The 16,629-nt window shown below is 43.6% G+C and overlaps 1 protein-coding gene across 2 annotated transcripts in view; it reads left to right on the forward strand.

The window, feature by feature from the left end:
* The window catches only part of PTPN14 (protein tyrosine phosphatase non-receptor type 14), a 116,197-nt gene that overhangs the window by 34,233 nt on the left and 65,335 nt on the right, over positions 1-16,629 (forward strand). Inside the window, exons 2-3 of one of the 2 annotated variants that reach the window (XM_083494132.1) lie at positions 12,561-12,863; positions 16,089-16,258. In XM_083494132.1, the coding sequence (XP_083350258.1) occupies positions 12,690-12,863; positions 16,089-16,258 (344 nt within the window). In that variant the 5' untranslated portion in view covers positions 12,561-12,689. The remainder of the gene's footprint in view (positions 1-12,560; positions 12,864-16,088; positions 16,259-16,629) is intronic. The other variant, XM_083494133.1, reaches the window with a different exon arrangement.

Below are 16,629 nucleotides of genomic sequence, written 5' to 3' on the forward strand. Positions count from 1 at the left end.
AAAACATGAGGCCAGGAAGATGAAATTATACTGGTCCCTTGTAAGCCGTGCAAATCTCTTTTGAGAATATTTCCTCCCTATAGTGATTTGATGCAATAGCATGTACTGTTTTGTTCTTCTGTAAATCAAGAGCACAGACTTCCTGTAATGAAATGCACTTTTGTTTTCCATATCAGTTTGAGCTGCCAAGCTTAAACAGAGAAAAATATTGTATGTATCCATGGATATCTAAATTTAGAAAGGCAAACAATTCTTCCTCCTGTTGCAGATTTAGAGAGAGAAAGCGATGGTAAGAAACAACCGCTTGTGAGATATTTCTGTGTAGGTGGAGAAGATGAGGGGTTTTTTTGTTTTCATTTTTTAGAAAGGGTAAATTGTAGGCAAATATGCAGCACTGTAGTAATAAACAACCATTTATTTTTATTTTAAAAATGCCACTTGTGTTGGATGGCTAAAATAAGGCATCATAGGTCAGCAAGCTGGCAGCAACCGTAAAGTGGAAGTGGTGTATGTATAATGAACTGGGACAACATTATTTAAATATCTGGAAGAGAAAGAGTATGTTTAGATGTGGGCACCACCTTCCTTGGAAAGTTATCAAGGAGGTTTGTTGACAGTCTGCAAATTATTACACTAAAATGAAAATAATTTGAGTGAGTTGGCTGCTTGTAAATGTGGGGAGGGCAATGAAACAGTTTTTGAATTTAAAACATCTTTACCCTGCCATTTGGCCCTAACAAAGGAGCATGTTGCATGTACGTCTCATTTGAAGATAAAGCCAAATTACGATTTAGCATTATGTGAATCAGCTTTGGTAAGTCTTGGGCTCATACTTTCCCCCTCTCTCTTTCCTCCTCAGTTTAATGTTATGTCAGAACGCAAAACAACTGTGGTTACCAAAAGAAACCCATCAGTGGAATTGCTTGTGGTAATTTGATAGTCTTCCAGTTATGCTTCTTGAACGCCGTCCTATTACACTTGAGTAGTTCCCACTGCCAATAAACTGTCAAGCGAATTAAAATAAAACATTTGTATGGGAAGCTCTGTTTCATTGTTGTCAAATAGCTAACCTAGCGTAAGTTAAAAGACAAGCGATAATTTAATTGGTTTAGTGCTGTGTGATCAATCCTCATAGATCCTTAGATTTTATAACTTCAGGTCTTTTGTCACAACATTGGCCAGGGAAAGAGACAGCCCATCGCATTGCAGCTGTCCCTCTTATCAGGACATGAATCTATAGCACAGATGACAATTACTTTTCCTAGTGCCATACAAACTGCTCTTGTTATTTATCTTTATAGTGCTTTACATCCATTGGCTGCAACAAGGGACAGTGTTGTGCAGTGGTTACAGGAGCCTTTCCCAGTCTGGTGCCATCTAGACCTTTTGGATTACAATTCCCTTCATCCCTGACCACTGGGCATGCTGGCTAGAGGGCACCATGCTGGGGAAGTATGTTTTAAGGTGTCAGATGCTACGACCAGGGGGACCCAGGTTCAAATTCTCACTCAGCCATGAAGCTCCCTGAGTGATCCTGGGCCAGTCACCGTCTTTCAGGCTAACCTACCTCACAGGAGTGTCATGAGGACAGAATTGGAGGGGATAACTGTGTTATGTTACATTGAGTTCTTTGAGGGATATAGGTAAATAAATCTGGACTACCAATCAATTGCATTTGGCCCATGTAAGTGACTGAAAGGAGCTTTTAAATTTCAGCCACTTCTTCGAAATTCGCAAAGAGAGTGCCAAAAATACAGACACTGTGCTCTTGTAAGCACTTGGCTGATTTAATTTGCTGTTTGATGAAAGGGTTCCTCAACCAAGACAACTATTCCTCCTCCTCCTCCTCCTCCTTGGGCAGCTGTGCCAAGTGTGTGGGCTAGTTTCTGAAGCTGGGGTTTCCCCTTCATCCCCCTTGCCTCATGCCTCCCAATACATATATGTGGGATGCTGTTTCCATGCAGTTTTCCGTTGCCTCATGGAGTCGCATGTGTTCACTGAATAGCATCGCTTTCCCTGGAAGCATTTACAGCACTGAGACTTACAAATATTAAACCTGCCACCCCCCAAAAAAGCCTTTATATAATTTTATATAAATTGTGACCGTCTCCCTGAAAGAACCCTTGCTGTTCTTTTACGTAGTTTTCTGCCCTCTTCACTAGCAGTTGTTAATTTCTATTTTTATAGCCGGTGTATTCATAAATTCCCATCTTGTTTTCAAATATGATTATTACGGCATCCAAATGCAGTGCGGTGTAGTGGTTAGAGCAGGGTGGTCCAACTTCTCACGCCAAGTGGGCCGCAAGAGTACTTTGACACAGAAACTGTGGGCCATGCACTGCCTTGTCATGCAGAGGGAGGGAGCAAGGCCAAAGTTTGATGTGCGCCCCCCCCCCCCCAAGTCCTCATGCTACCTACCTAAGTGAGGCATTGGGCTTTGGGAAGGATGTGCAAGGCTCTGGCAGGTCCTAGAGCCCTCTTCGCTCCTTCCCAAAGCTGGGAAAGGGCTAACTAGGCTTTGGGGTTCACTTAGCCGGTTTTGGGAAGGCAGTGTGAGGGATGCAGCGGTTGTGTTTTCAAATGTAGCCAAGGGCCACCCAAAATGGCCTTGAGGACCGCATGGACTACCCTGGGTTACAGTGTCAGGCTGGGACATAGGAGACCCGGGTTCAAATCCCCACTCAGCCATGCATCTCAGTGGGTGACTTTGGCCAGTCGCTGCCTCTCAGCCTAACCTTACCTCACAGGGTAGTTGTGGTAAATGAAGGAGGGGGGAAAGCTATGTACCCCATCTTGAGCTCCTCAGAGAAAAAGCATGCAACAAATTGGGGTGAAGTGTTAACACTAAGGGGTCCCTTTCTAAGGCATTCCAGTTCGCTGGCAGCAGGCAGTAATTTCAAATAAGGATTGCCCCCTGCCCTTCTTATTCCAGCAATAAATCTTCGTTGTAAGGATACTAGTTGTATCAGGCTAATTAAGCCCACACATTATGCATTGAAAAAAAATAATGCTATAATACTTTTGGGGGGCCGAGGCGGGGAGAGAAGGCCATTAGCTCACTTCTGAACTGTTGCTTTTGCTTTTCAAAGGAGGTGGCAGTGTGGTTTGCCTTTGAAACAAGCACACTTATTCATAAGCTGTTAGCTCTGTGTGATTTATATCAAGGCTTACTGTGAATTAATGCTAAGAATGCCATTCCATGCAGGCATGCAAGCGAAGTTATTTGGAAAAGGTTTTAGTGGTTGCTTTCTATGAGATTTATACTGGTCAGGATTTAATTACAAACTGGGGGAGCGGAGAGGCATGTTCTGAAAAGGGAATGGACTTCTGCCCTTCAAGAGACAGAGAAGCAAGTAGAAATGCAGCTTCTCCTGTCCCAGCCTTTGAAGCAATTAAAGCAATTAAAACACACACAAAAATTCTCTATTCAGTGTTGCCCTTATTCAGTGCTCTGAAAGGGGCAGAAGCTACCTGCAAATTACACAGTAGTTCTGAGGCCTGAAACCAGCTAGGCCTCAGTGTAAGTGTATAGGCTGGGGAATATTCTAGAAATCGGGGGGGGCGGCTGTGCTGCAGTCCTGCATATGTTGCTGGACTCACAACTCCTATCAGCCACAGCCAGCATGGGATGATAGGAGTTGTAGTCCCAAGTGTATCTGGAGGGCCAAAGGTTCGCCACCCTGTACTGTTATCATTACTTCACTCACACTGTAATTTTAACTGGAGAGAATATGCTTCCAACTTTCTTGGCAAAGAAAGAATTCAAGTGTTCCTCTCCTGTTGGTAAGGTTGCAATCCTACAGTGTACGTACATTTAGCTGGCTGTAAGTCCTACTGGAGTCAATTGGGATTCCTTCTGAGTAGCCAAGGATTGCACTGTGCATATATCAGATGCACTGGGAAGTTATCCCACAAAGATGTCTAAGGCTTGGTTCACAACAGAGTTGCTTACCGTAGTCAAAATGATGAGTTTTAAATTGATGTTTGAACTTTAGGACTGATAAGATATACGCCATACTTTTCCAGTCGATCTTTTTCAGACCCAGGACTTATTAATTCCAATTTGCAAGAGGAGACCAACCGTTAATTTCTGTACTGTATATCTTTTCTCTTTCCGTACACCCCTCTACTTCCTTCTGTAGTTTTCAACTTCTCTCTTTGACCTACTTTTAATTCTGCCCCCACCCATTTCCCTTTCTGGGAGGAAAAAGCAGCAAGGAAAATCTTGATGGTGCCACTCTAGTGACCCACATTAGCTTAGGGGCAGATCTATACTGCAAAATTATATCAGCTTTGTAGAACTTTAACAGCTATATCCTTCTACCTAATGACCCTGGCAATTGTTTTGTGAAGGAATAAGAATTCTTCATTAGAAATCCTTTGCAGAATGATAGTTCCCTACGGTGTGGGAATTCCTTGTAAACTAGGTTTAAGTTTCTGCTAAAAATATGGCCTGAGACATGACCCTGTTATGCATCCCTACACACTAAAGTAGAACAGTTTAATCTACTTGCATTGATCTCTTGGTAGTTCCATCACCCTCAGAAGTGTGGGGAATGATGGTCTGGGAGAGGGCTTTGTGTCAGCCCCTAAATTATGAAACTCAAAAGAACATAAGAGTCTGTTGGATCAAGCCGGTGTCCCATCTATTCCAGCATTGTGTTATCACAGTGCCTAAACCTGTGGGAAACCCGCAAGCTCAAGAGCACTCTTCTCTCCTGTGGTTATAGAGACTGGTATTAAGAAGCGTTATTGCCTCCGACTGGTGGAGGCAGAGCATAGCCATTGTGGGTAGTAGCTATTGATAGTGTTATCCTCCACAAATTTGTACCCAAGTTGGTTTGCCAACACTGCCTCCTGTTGGAATGAGTTCCATAGTTTAACAATGTGCTCTGTGACTAAGAATCTTCTATCTGTCCTTAATGTTCCAACATTTAGCTTCATTGAACATCCACGAGGTCTAGTGTGATGACAAGGAGAGAAAAAGCTTTTCTCTATCCACTTGCTTCATGCCTTGCATAATTGCATGAACTTCTATCCTGTTACCTCTTAACTCTCCTTTCCCCAAAACAATAAAGTCCCAAATACTGCAGTCTTTCCTCATAGGGAAGTCCTTCTTCCCCTTGATCATTTTGGTTGTGCTTTTCTGAAGCATTTCCAACTCTACAATATCCTTTTTTGAGGTGAGCCTATGGAAACACAGTATTCCAAATGAAATTGTGCCACAAAATTCTAGAATGGCATTATGATATCAGTAGCTTTATTTTCAATTCGTTTCCTAATGATCCCTTGCATAAAACCAGCCTTTTTCACAGCGGCTGCGCAGACAGGCTCAACATCTTCATTGAGCTGTCTACCATCTACCCCCAAGTCTCACTCCTGCTCAGTCACTGCCAGTTCAGACCCCATGAGTGTATATGTGAAGTTAAGATTTTTTGACCTGATAGGCATCATTTTTACATTTGTTTGTATTTAACTGCATTTGCCGTTTCACAACTCAGTTTGGGGATGTCTGTTTGCAGCACAATCCCTTTGTGTTTCAGCGAACTTGAATGATTTAGTGTCGTCAGGAAATTGGCCACCGAACTGCTCACCCCTGACTCCTGGTCATTTCTGAACAAATTAAAAAGTGCAGGTCCCAGTACTGATCCTTGGGGGAACTTTGCTTTCTACATCTATCCGTTTGAAATTGTTTTACTTGTTTTTAACAGCTGCGTATAAACTCCTTTACTGCGTCAATTCTTTTAAATTGTATGAGTATACTGCTGTAACCTGACCTGGGACCTTATGGTGAAGGGTGGGTATCAAGAAATCTTATAAACAAACAAAGAAACAGAGACTGTTTCATTGCAAAACAGCTCCAGCCCACATTTTATGTGGCTGTTGTGACAGGTAACGTATCTTTCATCCCTGTGTACTCTGACCGTGAAGATTTCTTTTTCTGATTAGGGCAGCCAGATGAATGGATGTTTAATGGCACACATCCCTTTCCATGCCAAAGGAAACAGGTGTTTCGTCAACAGTGTTCCCACTGCAAACCCAAATGCTGAATAAAACGTGAAGCAGCTCTCAGACAAGGAGGTTCCTTCACTTTTGCTGGGCAGCCCATGTAGCCCAGGGTGCTGACTTAATGGTTAACTGTTCAGTACTGATTAAGAGTTCCATAATCTCTGTCTCCCCACAGCCCTGGGGGTGGAACCACGAGGAACAAAGCATTCCTGAAATGAATGAATATACTAGGGATATTTCCAAGAGGGAAGCCTTTTTTTACAGCAGCACAAGCGAGAAGTGCCAGGAAAAAACAACAACATTAAAAAGGAATGCCACAGCCAGCTGTGGCAATTTGAGAGCATCTTTCCTGCTTTCCACTAGAAAGAAAGGCTTAGGTAGGACCAAAGTATGTGTAACTGAACAAGATCTGAGTTTGAAACTCCTAACATTCCCCTCCCCAAACTGTGGGAAGTCCTGAATTGAATTGGGATAGTGGTTTCCAACAACTGGGATTCAGAAAAGCATTACTGCTTCCAGCCGTGGAGGCAAAGCGTAGCCATTATGGCTAGTAGCCAGGGATCCTTTTGCCTGGCTGGTCCCTTCCCCAGCTGTGGGCTTATCTGGTGGCGGCAGCTGGATCTGGGAAGCTACCTGCCATTATAATTTTCCCACAGTGGACCCTGCTGGAGCACTTGAGACCAGATAGCTGGACATATCCTTGTGTATGTGGTAAAAAATACTGGCTAAATCGACCGTAACTTGAAATGGGAAGCTCTAGAAGCTGCTAGCTAGCTGAAAAACTGTTCCTCTTAAAAACCTGCTTTTATTCTTGGAGCTACATATTCAACAGCAGGTAAGTAAGCAAATCTTTCCAGATGAGACCTGTCTCTGGAATTTGGCACTTCTTTAATGCCCTCTCTTAAAAGTGCAGGCTTGCAGCTCATCAAGCAAGTTGTGCTAATTATCCCCTTATCCATGCCATGCCCAGAACTGCATAGTTCAGATAGGTGTGCTGTAGTTCTGTAATATACGGAATGCTGGAAGAATTCCAGAGGCTGTTAGTAATATTTTGTTTTTTAAAAGGGAAAGAGTATATATTAACATGTATGTATGCATGTATGTATCTAAGATGAACTTGCGTGTGTGTTTTGCAGCCTGGCATGCTATGCTGCCATAAGCCTGTGATATAAAGGAGGTTGATGGGAATAGTCGTAGGCTATTCTTCCATTCATTTATTTTTATTTATTTATTAATTTTTTAAATTAATTTTTAACATACAAAATTATAAAACGTACCACACAAAATTATCACAAATACAATCTTACTGAACTTCCATCAGCACCTCTGATAATCCTCCATCTTACATCACTTCTTATGCATTTCCTAACTTAATACTTTCTTTATATTTCATTTCCTGTCTTCTCTCCTTTTCCGTTTTAACAATATTTCCATTAATACTCCTCACAGAACTTCTTGCAAACCTACAAACGTTGTCTGGTCATCACAAATACTCTTCAAATAGTCCGTAAATTTACTCCAGTCTTCGGTGAACTTCTGGTCCCGCCAGTTTCGGATCCTTCCTGTTAGTTTGTCAAGTTCTGTGTAGTCCATTAATTTCATCCTCCATTCTTCCACCGTTGGTAATTCTTCTTGCTTCCATTTTTGGGCCGGCTATTCTTCCATTTAACATGTTGACCTGAACGACGGAAAACTAATCACCCAAAGTCCTGCTGGAAACAATGGAAGGCATTACCAAAGCTGCCCTCCTAGTGCAGATTTAGAGGGGAATACACCTTGCTGAGTTTAGTGAGACTTGTTTGCTGTTATTCTGTGCTATGCAAAAGAAACTTTAAACAGGTTGCCGCTGCACATCAAGGAATTCATAAGCCAGCCTTCTCCAAGACTGGCATGCCAGCTAAGTTATGATACAATTGCAAGATAACATTGCAGCGTGGAGTGGTTTACTGTTCTAGTCAGTCAGTCTTATATTAACATTTCCTTCAGATAGTGCAAGATAAGATCAAACAAAAATTATGCAGGCAGAGCATGCCAGGGAATAACCTGGAGAATCAATACAGGCAAACTACCTGGTGCATGTTAGCTACTTTAAGTTTATTCGAGGCAGCTTACGGCTATCCCTTACTATTTTAGTAGCTGCTACATCCAGAATGTGGGTCTGAGATAGCAGCAAGACAGACACCATGGGAACCGTTTGGTAATGAAACTTTAACAGATGCCACCATGTACCAAGGAGTTTGTACGCTATTCAAATTTAAAGCAAGGAAAGATTTCAGCTTTGCATGCTTTGTGGTTCTGACTTGCCTTTCAGGAACTGTTCCCAGAAAGGTTTTTAAAAAATTCTCCTAAGGAGACTTTACTCTCAACTTTTTAGGCCTGTAAGATCTACTTTGTTCTTTCAGTACAGGAGTCGGAAACCTTTTGCCCTCCAGTTTTGGATTCCCAACTCTTATCAGCCCCAGCCAGGAATGATGGGAGGTTTGTAGTACGGTCGTACCTTGGTTGTTGAACAGAATACATTCCAGAAGTCCATTCGACTTCCAAAAACATTCAACAACCAAGGTACGGCTTCCGATTGGCTGCAGGAGCTTCCTGCACACTATTGGAGGCTGCGTCGGACATTCGGGTTCCAAAGAACATTCGCAAACCGGAACACTCACTTCTGGGTTTGCGTCGTTCGGGAGCCAAAATGTTCGAGTCACAAGGCATTCGGGATCCAAGGTACGACTGTATAGCAACATTTGGAGGACCACATGTTCCCCAGCCCTGTTTTAGTAGAACCTCAGGGTCCACCAGTCAAAGTCAGCTGCATGATAGTGGCTGAAGAGAGCAGGCGTCCACATAGATTTTAGGTGTAGGGAGTGTATGAGCACACATTCAGCTCAGGGATTTCTCTGTCCTCAACAGAACTGAGCTTGCAGTCCTTTCACACGAAAAGATCATTCCAGGTTTCCTGCTAAGTTTTCTTTCTTTTCATCAGCTTTGTTTACAGGAGAGAGAGAGATATTTTGCGGAGGAATTGTGAGTCAGATACTTACTCTCCCGACCACTGCAAAGCACCCACAGATCTACCTGCTTTCCTAGCTCCTGTGGATCTTGATCAACCTTCCCACCCCTGATCTAGGAGTGGGAAAGTACCGTATTTTGTGCTCTATAAGATTCACTTTTTCCCTCCTAAAAAGTAAGGGGAAATGTGTGTGCGTCTTATGGAGTGAATGCAGGCTGCGCAGCTATCCCAGAAGCCAGAACAGCAAGAGGGATTGCTGCTTTCACTGTGCAGCGGATTGATCCCTCTTGCTGTTCTGGCTTCTAAGATTCAGAAGATTTTTTTTCTTGTTTTCCTCTTCCAAAAACTAGGTGCGTCTTGTGGTCTGGTGCGTCTTATAGAGCGGAAAATACGGTAACTGAGTCAAGGCATGTCTAAAATGCTTACAACACTTTCCCTTTAAATCACTCCCCCTTGCAGGACCTAAAGGTACAGATTGGCACCATCTGAAGGGTGTTTTATTTGATGGAGGTGACCAAAATCAGTATTACATTCCATCCTGTACAAGCACAGCTTGTTTCACGGGAATGTTTCTCACGGCATTTTTTAAATAGCATCTTGTGCCTTCACTGTGAACAGATGCACAAAGCATTTGGGCAGGCCTGTTTAAGATAAATTTATGTACTTATTTTTTTTGTTTTTGAAAAGAAACCTTTATATCGAATTGTACTTGCTTTGTGTTACAAGTTGTAAAGCACATTCCATGGCAAGAAATCAAACAAGTTCTTGGAATACTAGTTTACTATGTCTCATGGTTTCTCTGATAAATAAGCTACATGAGTTTAATTCCATAAGAGAACAAAGGAGGAAAAGTGCCCCGTTCTTTATTTTTAAGAATCTGTAGTTCCGAATAGGAGCAAAATGATATCTTGACTCCTCCTTGCTCAGTGTTGACCATGCAATTTTATACATGTCTACTTGAAGGTAAGCCCCATTGAGTTCAATGAGTCTTACTCCCAGGTATATGGATATATAGGATTGCAGCCTTCATTTATCCATTTTCTTTCTACATTTTGTATAGAGTGTTTGCAGTTTTTGCGTTTTCCTTCTTTCTCTTGCAGCTGATTTCTAAATGCCGAAAAGAATGGAAGTTATATTTATTTATCTTAATAGAAAAGTATCAAATAGTTAATTTAGTCTAAGGGTGTGACTGTTCTAGTGAATGGAAATGTATTTTAATTAAACAATAAGTTTAGATAAAGTCCACAAAAGCAGAGCTCAGGCACAACATAGCCCTATCCTCTGTGACCTTTGTTGAGTTTCCTTTCATTCTTCCCACTACTTCATATCAAGCTATTGTCTTGGGCATAGTGCAGAATGTTCGTTAGCTATAGGCATATAAAACTTGAGGTTTTATTCCTCCAAGAAACTTAATTCTTATTTAATACTTGGAATGCCTTTTAATCCAACACAACATCTTGGCTTTTCATAAGCCATGGTTGCAAATTACGAGTTGTCCTTGGGAGCAAATACAATTTTTGCTCTCTGCTTCAGAGTGAATTCCTTTCATGTCAGAGTTAATCATGGTTTAGAGTTAGATGCAAACCATGGCTGCTGCTAGTCTTGGAGCCATGTTTTCCAGTTCAGGTTTACGAGGGAACAGGGTTAGCATTTGCTGTACAGTGGTACCTCTGGTTACATACTTCATTCGTTCCGGAGGTCCGTTCTTAACCTGAAACTGTTCTTAACCTGAAGCACCACTTTAGCTAATGGGGCCTCCCACAGCTGCCACGCCGCCGGAGCACGATTTCTGTTCTCATCCTGAAGCAAAGTTCTTAACCTGAGGTACTATTTCTGGGTTAGCGGAGTCTGTAACCTGAAGCGTATGTAACCTGAAGCGTATGTGACCCGAGGTACCACTGTACATGTAGCTCCAAACCATGGTTTGCATTAGGGATGGGAAACCTGTGTCCTTTCAGGTGTTGATAGACTCCAGCTGCCATCATTCTTAGGGACCTTGGGATGAAGGGCAGGGAATAAATAAATAATCCCTGACCAATGGGACTGATGGGAGTTGGAATTCAACCAGAGCCAGAGAGCCACAGGTTCCTCACCCATGGTTTACAGTCATGGGGGAAAGAAGGAGAGAATTATTATTATAACCATTAGTATTAATAATAATTTCATTTATGAATCGCTTCCCTTGAGGCATCTTGAAGTGATTTACAATATAGTGACATATATAAAAATTACATATATAGAACAGTTAAAAACAATTGCGCGCGCACACACATATACAGCCGCTTCAGGTTGCGTTTTTTTGGGTTATGGACCGCCAAAACCCGGAAGTACCAGAATAGGTTTCTTCCAGATTTTGGCAGTCGTGCATGCGCAGAAGCGCTAAATCACTCTTTGCGCATGTGCAGAAGCACCAAATCGCAACCCGCCCGTGCGCAGGCGCGGGTTGCGAATGCTGCAGGTTGCGAACTTGCATCCCGCACGGATCACTTTCGCAACCCGAGCGTCCGCTGTATAACCATAACCCCCTAAATTTAAAATCTGTTTTAAAAAAGCAACACACACATAAAATCAATTCAGATCCAGCACAGAGGCCAACCGGGATAAATACTTTTAGAAGGCTTGTTGAAAGAGGAACATCTTTAGTATGTGCTAAAAAGGCAGTAGAGGAGGCACTCAGGAGAAGGGGAGTGGGGAACCTGTGTGTCCAAAGTGGCTCTCTATCTGCACAGCACAGTTTCTAGGGAAAAAGTGTTTTGTTTCTTCTGGCTCATGGAAGGGCAGGGCGACATGGGAGCAATTCAGCAACATGTGCTACCGTGTTGCTTGTTCTCAGTAGGCCATGGTCTATGGCAGGAGTCACCAACGAGGTGCATGTGGGTCGAATAATGTCCATGTGGTCTTCCCCTGGCATCCATGAGGGCTCTGAATACCCCTGCCCCCATTGCCCCCTCACTCATGAGTCGGCGAGGGTGGTGACAATTTTATTCATAGAACAGAAGAAGGAAGTGTGATGTCTCATTTACTCCTTCTCTTGTTTACTCCTTCTCTTGTTTACTACTTCAGCTCTCTGCCTGCTTTGCAAGACTCAGATTAAGTCTACTGGATCCGACATTGAACCGCATTGCTTGGCAATGCAAAGTGTGTGTGTGTACGCTTTCTATTGGGGATGGAGGCTAATTTGGAGAAGTGGGAGAAAAACAACAGAGTGTGATGCCCATGGCCCTTGTTCCAAAATCCCCAAGTGCCCATGAGCCTAAGAAGTTTGGTGACCCCTGGTTTGCGGCTTAACATAATGTCATTTCTGGCTTGTGTCAAGTTTAATTGTTCTTAATTATATGTAAATTGCCTTGAGATGGTGGCTTGGAAGGTGATTAATAAATCAGCGATGGCCATGAAGATAATTCTGTCTGGGTGGGAGGAAGCTGGTTTTAACTGTTCTTGCAAGGCGATGGCCGTTACTTGCATAAAGGCAAATGTTCTGCCCCACTTAACCTTAAGCAAATAAACCTCATTTCTCCATTTATGTGTGTGTGTTTTCCCCCAGCAGGGATCTGCCTTTGGCATGGGCAACCTTTCCCAATCCTGGAGGAGAAGAGCAGCCACTGGAGCAGCGATATTCAAGTCTCTCTTGCTAAGAAGATCTAAAGCGTGAGAAGGCAAAGCCCCAGCAGCCATGCCGTTTGGGTTGAAATTGCGAAGGACCAGGCGCTACAATGTCCGGAGCAAGAACTGCTTTATGACACGGATCCGCTTGTTGGACAACAACGTAATTGAGTGCACGCTCTCTGTGGAGAGCACCGGGCAGGAATGTCTGGAGGCCGTGGCTCAGAGGCTGGAATTGCGAGAGGTGAGGGTAACCCAGGAAAAGACCATCTGCCGCCTGCAATTTGGCATATTTTTAGCTTGAGCTGTTTGTCATTTGGAATCTGTTTATTAGAGTCATGTTATTCTTGGAACTGGCCTGATCTTATCACTGAGTGGAACTTTGGCAAACATACCCTGCTTACATAAAAGTCCATTACCTACGGTTTGGATGGTGATTCAGTGATATTTCCTGTCAGGTCCTAACTCTCTTAAGTGGCCTGAAAGAGAACTTCATTCTGTTTCTCCATAAGCGAAAAGGCTCCTTTTTGTGTTAATGTTTCCTCTTGAGGCAGGGCATCAAACATGTTCAGAGTTCCACTCCCGTGAATATTTCTGTACAGTGGTACCTTGGTTCTTGAACAGCTTAGTCGCCAAACAAATCGGCTCCCGAACACCACAAACCTGGAATTATGTGTTCTGGTTTGCCAATGTTTTTCGGAAGCCGAACCTCCGATGCTGTTTCCGCTTGAGTGCAGGAAGCTCCTGCAGCCAATCAGAAGCCGCGCCTTGGTTTTCGAACGATTTCTGGAGTTGAACAGACTTCTGGAACGGATTAAGTTTTAGAACCAAGGTACCACTGTATTTCACCGGAAAATAGTTACAAGGCACCCTTCCCACCCCCATATTTTACTGACAAAATTCACAACTCGCGAATGCAACCTGATTGTTCAGCTAGTGAAGCAATGTGCTTTTAATGCAGGATAAGTCATTCCTGCTCCTGCTGCATTCCATCGAGGCCAGTTCCTCCCCCACTCACTCTGGTCCAGTCATCACATAACTGTCTTGAGCTGTACGCAGTGGGCAGCTTTCTGTGCAAACCGGCACTTGCTTGCCAGGCACCAAGGAGAGAAATTTGCACTCGCTCATTTTTTTTTTGGTTGGAATGTTGGACGAGCTTCAGATAATCCTTTAAAAATAAATAAATAAATAATAACATTGTTTCTGGAATCTATTCTGAAGAATTATTCCTCTTTTCCTGACTGTAGTACATCTATTTATTTATTTTTAAATCCCACTGGAAGCTGCTTCTGTTAGAAGCTGCTTTTAATTACTGTACTGTTCTACTGTATTGCCTCGAAATGATGTAAGTTTAAACCACACCCACTGCTTGGACTCATGGGACACTCATTTTAACACAACCAGTACTGGAAACCCAAATTCACGCTGATACGTGAAATAATGGTCATCACTCTGATTCCGTTGTTGCTTTTTCTTGCTTTGCGTTCAGTGTCATATTTTGAGAGTGAAGCGTGTCTTTGGTTGATTTCAAGGGTCGTGAAAGGATATTTAAAGCAACCGGGATGTCATAGACGGTAACATTGATCCCTCTGCTCCACAGACACTTAGCTTTATTTTCTGTATGTCTGTACTGGAGTTACAAGACTGTAAAATGTCCTTCCCATACCTGGAGAAGAGGCAGTGAAAGAGGTTGACTTGCTTGTTCAGACAGTGCAGTGAATCCGCCTTCTGCCTCTACCTGCCTTGCGGCTTCCAAAGCTCATGGCAGGACCAGCAAACAGCAGGGCCGGCCCAAATATTAGGCCTCAGGCAGCAGGAGTTGCGGGGTGGGGCAGTGATGACAACCCCTCCAGGCCTTCCTCCTGAGCTTCCACACCATTCCCTGCCCACTGAAGAGCAAAGCAGTGTGTGTGTCACAGGCTGGTCGACTAGCCTGCTGCCATCAAGTATATACTGATGGAAGCTATCCTATTCCACGGCCAGTGCTGAAGTAAGAGTACTCGTCCAGGCCAGTCAACTTCTGCATGTGGAGCCCATAAAATGTCTTGGCAGACTGCAAGTCACTTGAACCAGCCTGCACTTTCATCCACACTGAAATCTGACAAATGGGTGCTTGCTCTGACAACACAGAGGAACGAAACAAACCACGCGGTTATTTTGTTCCTAACCCAGGATCTGAAATTGGCTTCAAACCTTGGTTCATGAGCTCGCTTTGACTAGAGCTAACTATGGTTGATGTCCGTGGTGATTCAGGAAGCTGTCTTTATATGAAGTCAGACTATTTGTTCATCTATCCCTACAGGGTCTCCAGTAGAGTTCTCCCCCATCTGGGAGCTTCTGCATGCAAAGCATTTTCTCTACTTCTGAGTTATAGTTCTTCCTTCAACCAATCATAATATCAAGCCATTTGGGAGGGCGCGGGGAGTGAGGAAACTTGCGTTTGAGAGAGGTGCGATATATTAATAATAATAATAATTTCTTATTTATACCCCACCCATCTGGCTGGGTTTCCCCAGTCACTCTGGGCGGCTTCCAACCAAATATTAAAAACAATACAACATCAGAAATTAAAAACATCCCTAAACAGGGCTGCCTTCAGTTGTCTTTTAAAAGTAAAATAGTTGTTTATTGCCTTGACATCTGCTGGGAGGCAGGGCAGGCGCCACTACTGAGAAGGCCCTCTGCCTGGTTCTCTGTAACTTTGCTTCTCGCAGTGAGGGAACCACCAGAAGGCCCTCAGCGCTGGACCTCAGTGTCTGGGCTGGATGATGGGGGTGGAGACACTCCTTCAAGTATACAGGACCGAGGCCATTTAGGGCTTTAAAAGTCAGCACCAACACTTTGAATTCCTTATTCCTGATCCATTAGGACTAATCAAAGGATGAGGAAGTGTTACATTTATTCTGATCTCAGGACTGGCAAAAATTCAGTTGTTTCCTACTCTTTGTTTGATCATAAATCATAAGTGCAAGGTGTATGTTGGTGCCAGAATCCCAGAATGTCTTGAACCCATTCACAAGCCCAGATGCCATGTGAAATTCCACCACTAAGCTACTGTGAAAAGTCACATGAATTATTCCCCAAGCTTGGATGGCCAGAGTTGGAGAACTAACTACTTTGCCATTTAGTATAGGATGGAAGAATGAAGCAGTAGCTTAGCAGTAGTGCATTTACCTTGCATGTGGAAGGCCTCTGGTTCAATCATTGGCATCTTAAGGTAGGGCTGAGAATTGTCCCCCTGGGGTTTCAATGCCAGACATTGTACCAGCGGCTCTGGATAGTTCTGCAGCTCTGACTTGGTCTGAGGTAACTTCTTAGGTTCCTAAAAATGAAACCTACTATTATTTGGTAACTGTTAATACACATAGATTTTAATTTATGGGAGGAAGGAAACGGGAGAGGGTTTTTGCTCTTTGTAAACTTGCCCAGTGAATAAACCTGCTTTCAAACTCTTCCTCCCCCTCTCCAGACACACTATTTTGGCCTTTGGTTTCACAGCAAGAGCCAACAAGTGCGATGGGTGGAATTGGAGAAACCGCTGAAAAAGCAGCTGGACAAGTTTGCCAGCGAGCCTTTGCTGTTCTTTGGGGTCATGTTCTACGTGCCCAGCGTTGCCAGACTACAGCAAGAAGTCACAAGGTACCCAAAGCTCTGTTTCATTATATACTTTTCGTAGTTAAGACCGCTGCCTTGCTGCAGGTGTCACCAATAGCAGACGGCTCAATGGGGTGGAGGGGCTTACCTGGCCTCCTGGCAGGCGAGTCGCTGCTGCTTACCAGGTGGGGTGAGGTGCCAAACGGGGTGATGCCAAATTGACTGCGCTGGTGCAGTGGTACTATCCTGACTTGGCTGCTGCCTGGGTCACCCAGCAGCAATGGCTCACCTACCACAAGGTGACGTAAGCACTGTTGACCACTGCTGAATTTAACATTTGCTCCCGATTTTGAGACCATGGTTTGCAGGGAGGGTATCTCAGGAAGAGTTGCTAGGTACAGTCATACCTCTTGTTA

The sequence above is a fragment of the Podarcis liolepis genome (genome assembly GCF_965112155.1).
Source record: "Podarcis liolepis genome assembly, chromosome: 3".
Classification (NCBI taxonomy): Eukaryota; Metazoa; Chordata; class Lepidosauria; order Squamata; family Lacertidae; genus Podarcis; species Podarcis liolepis.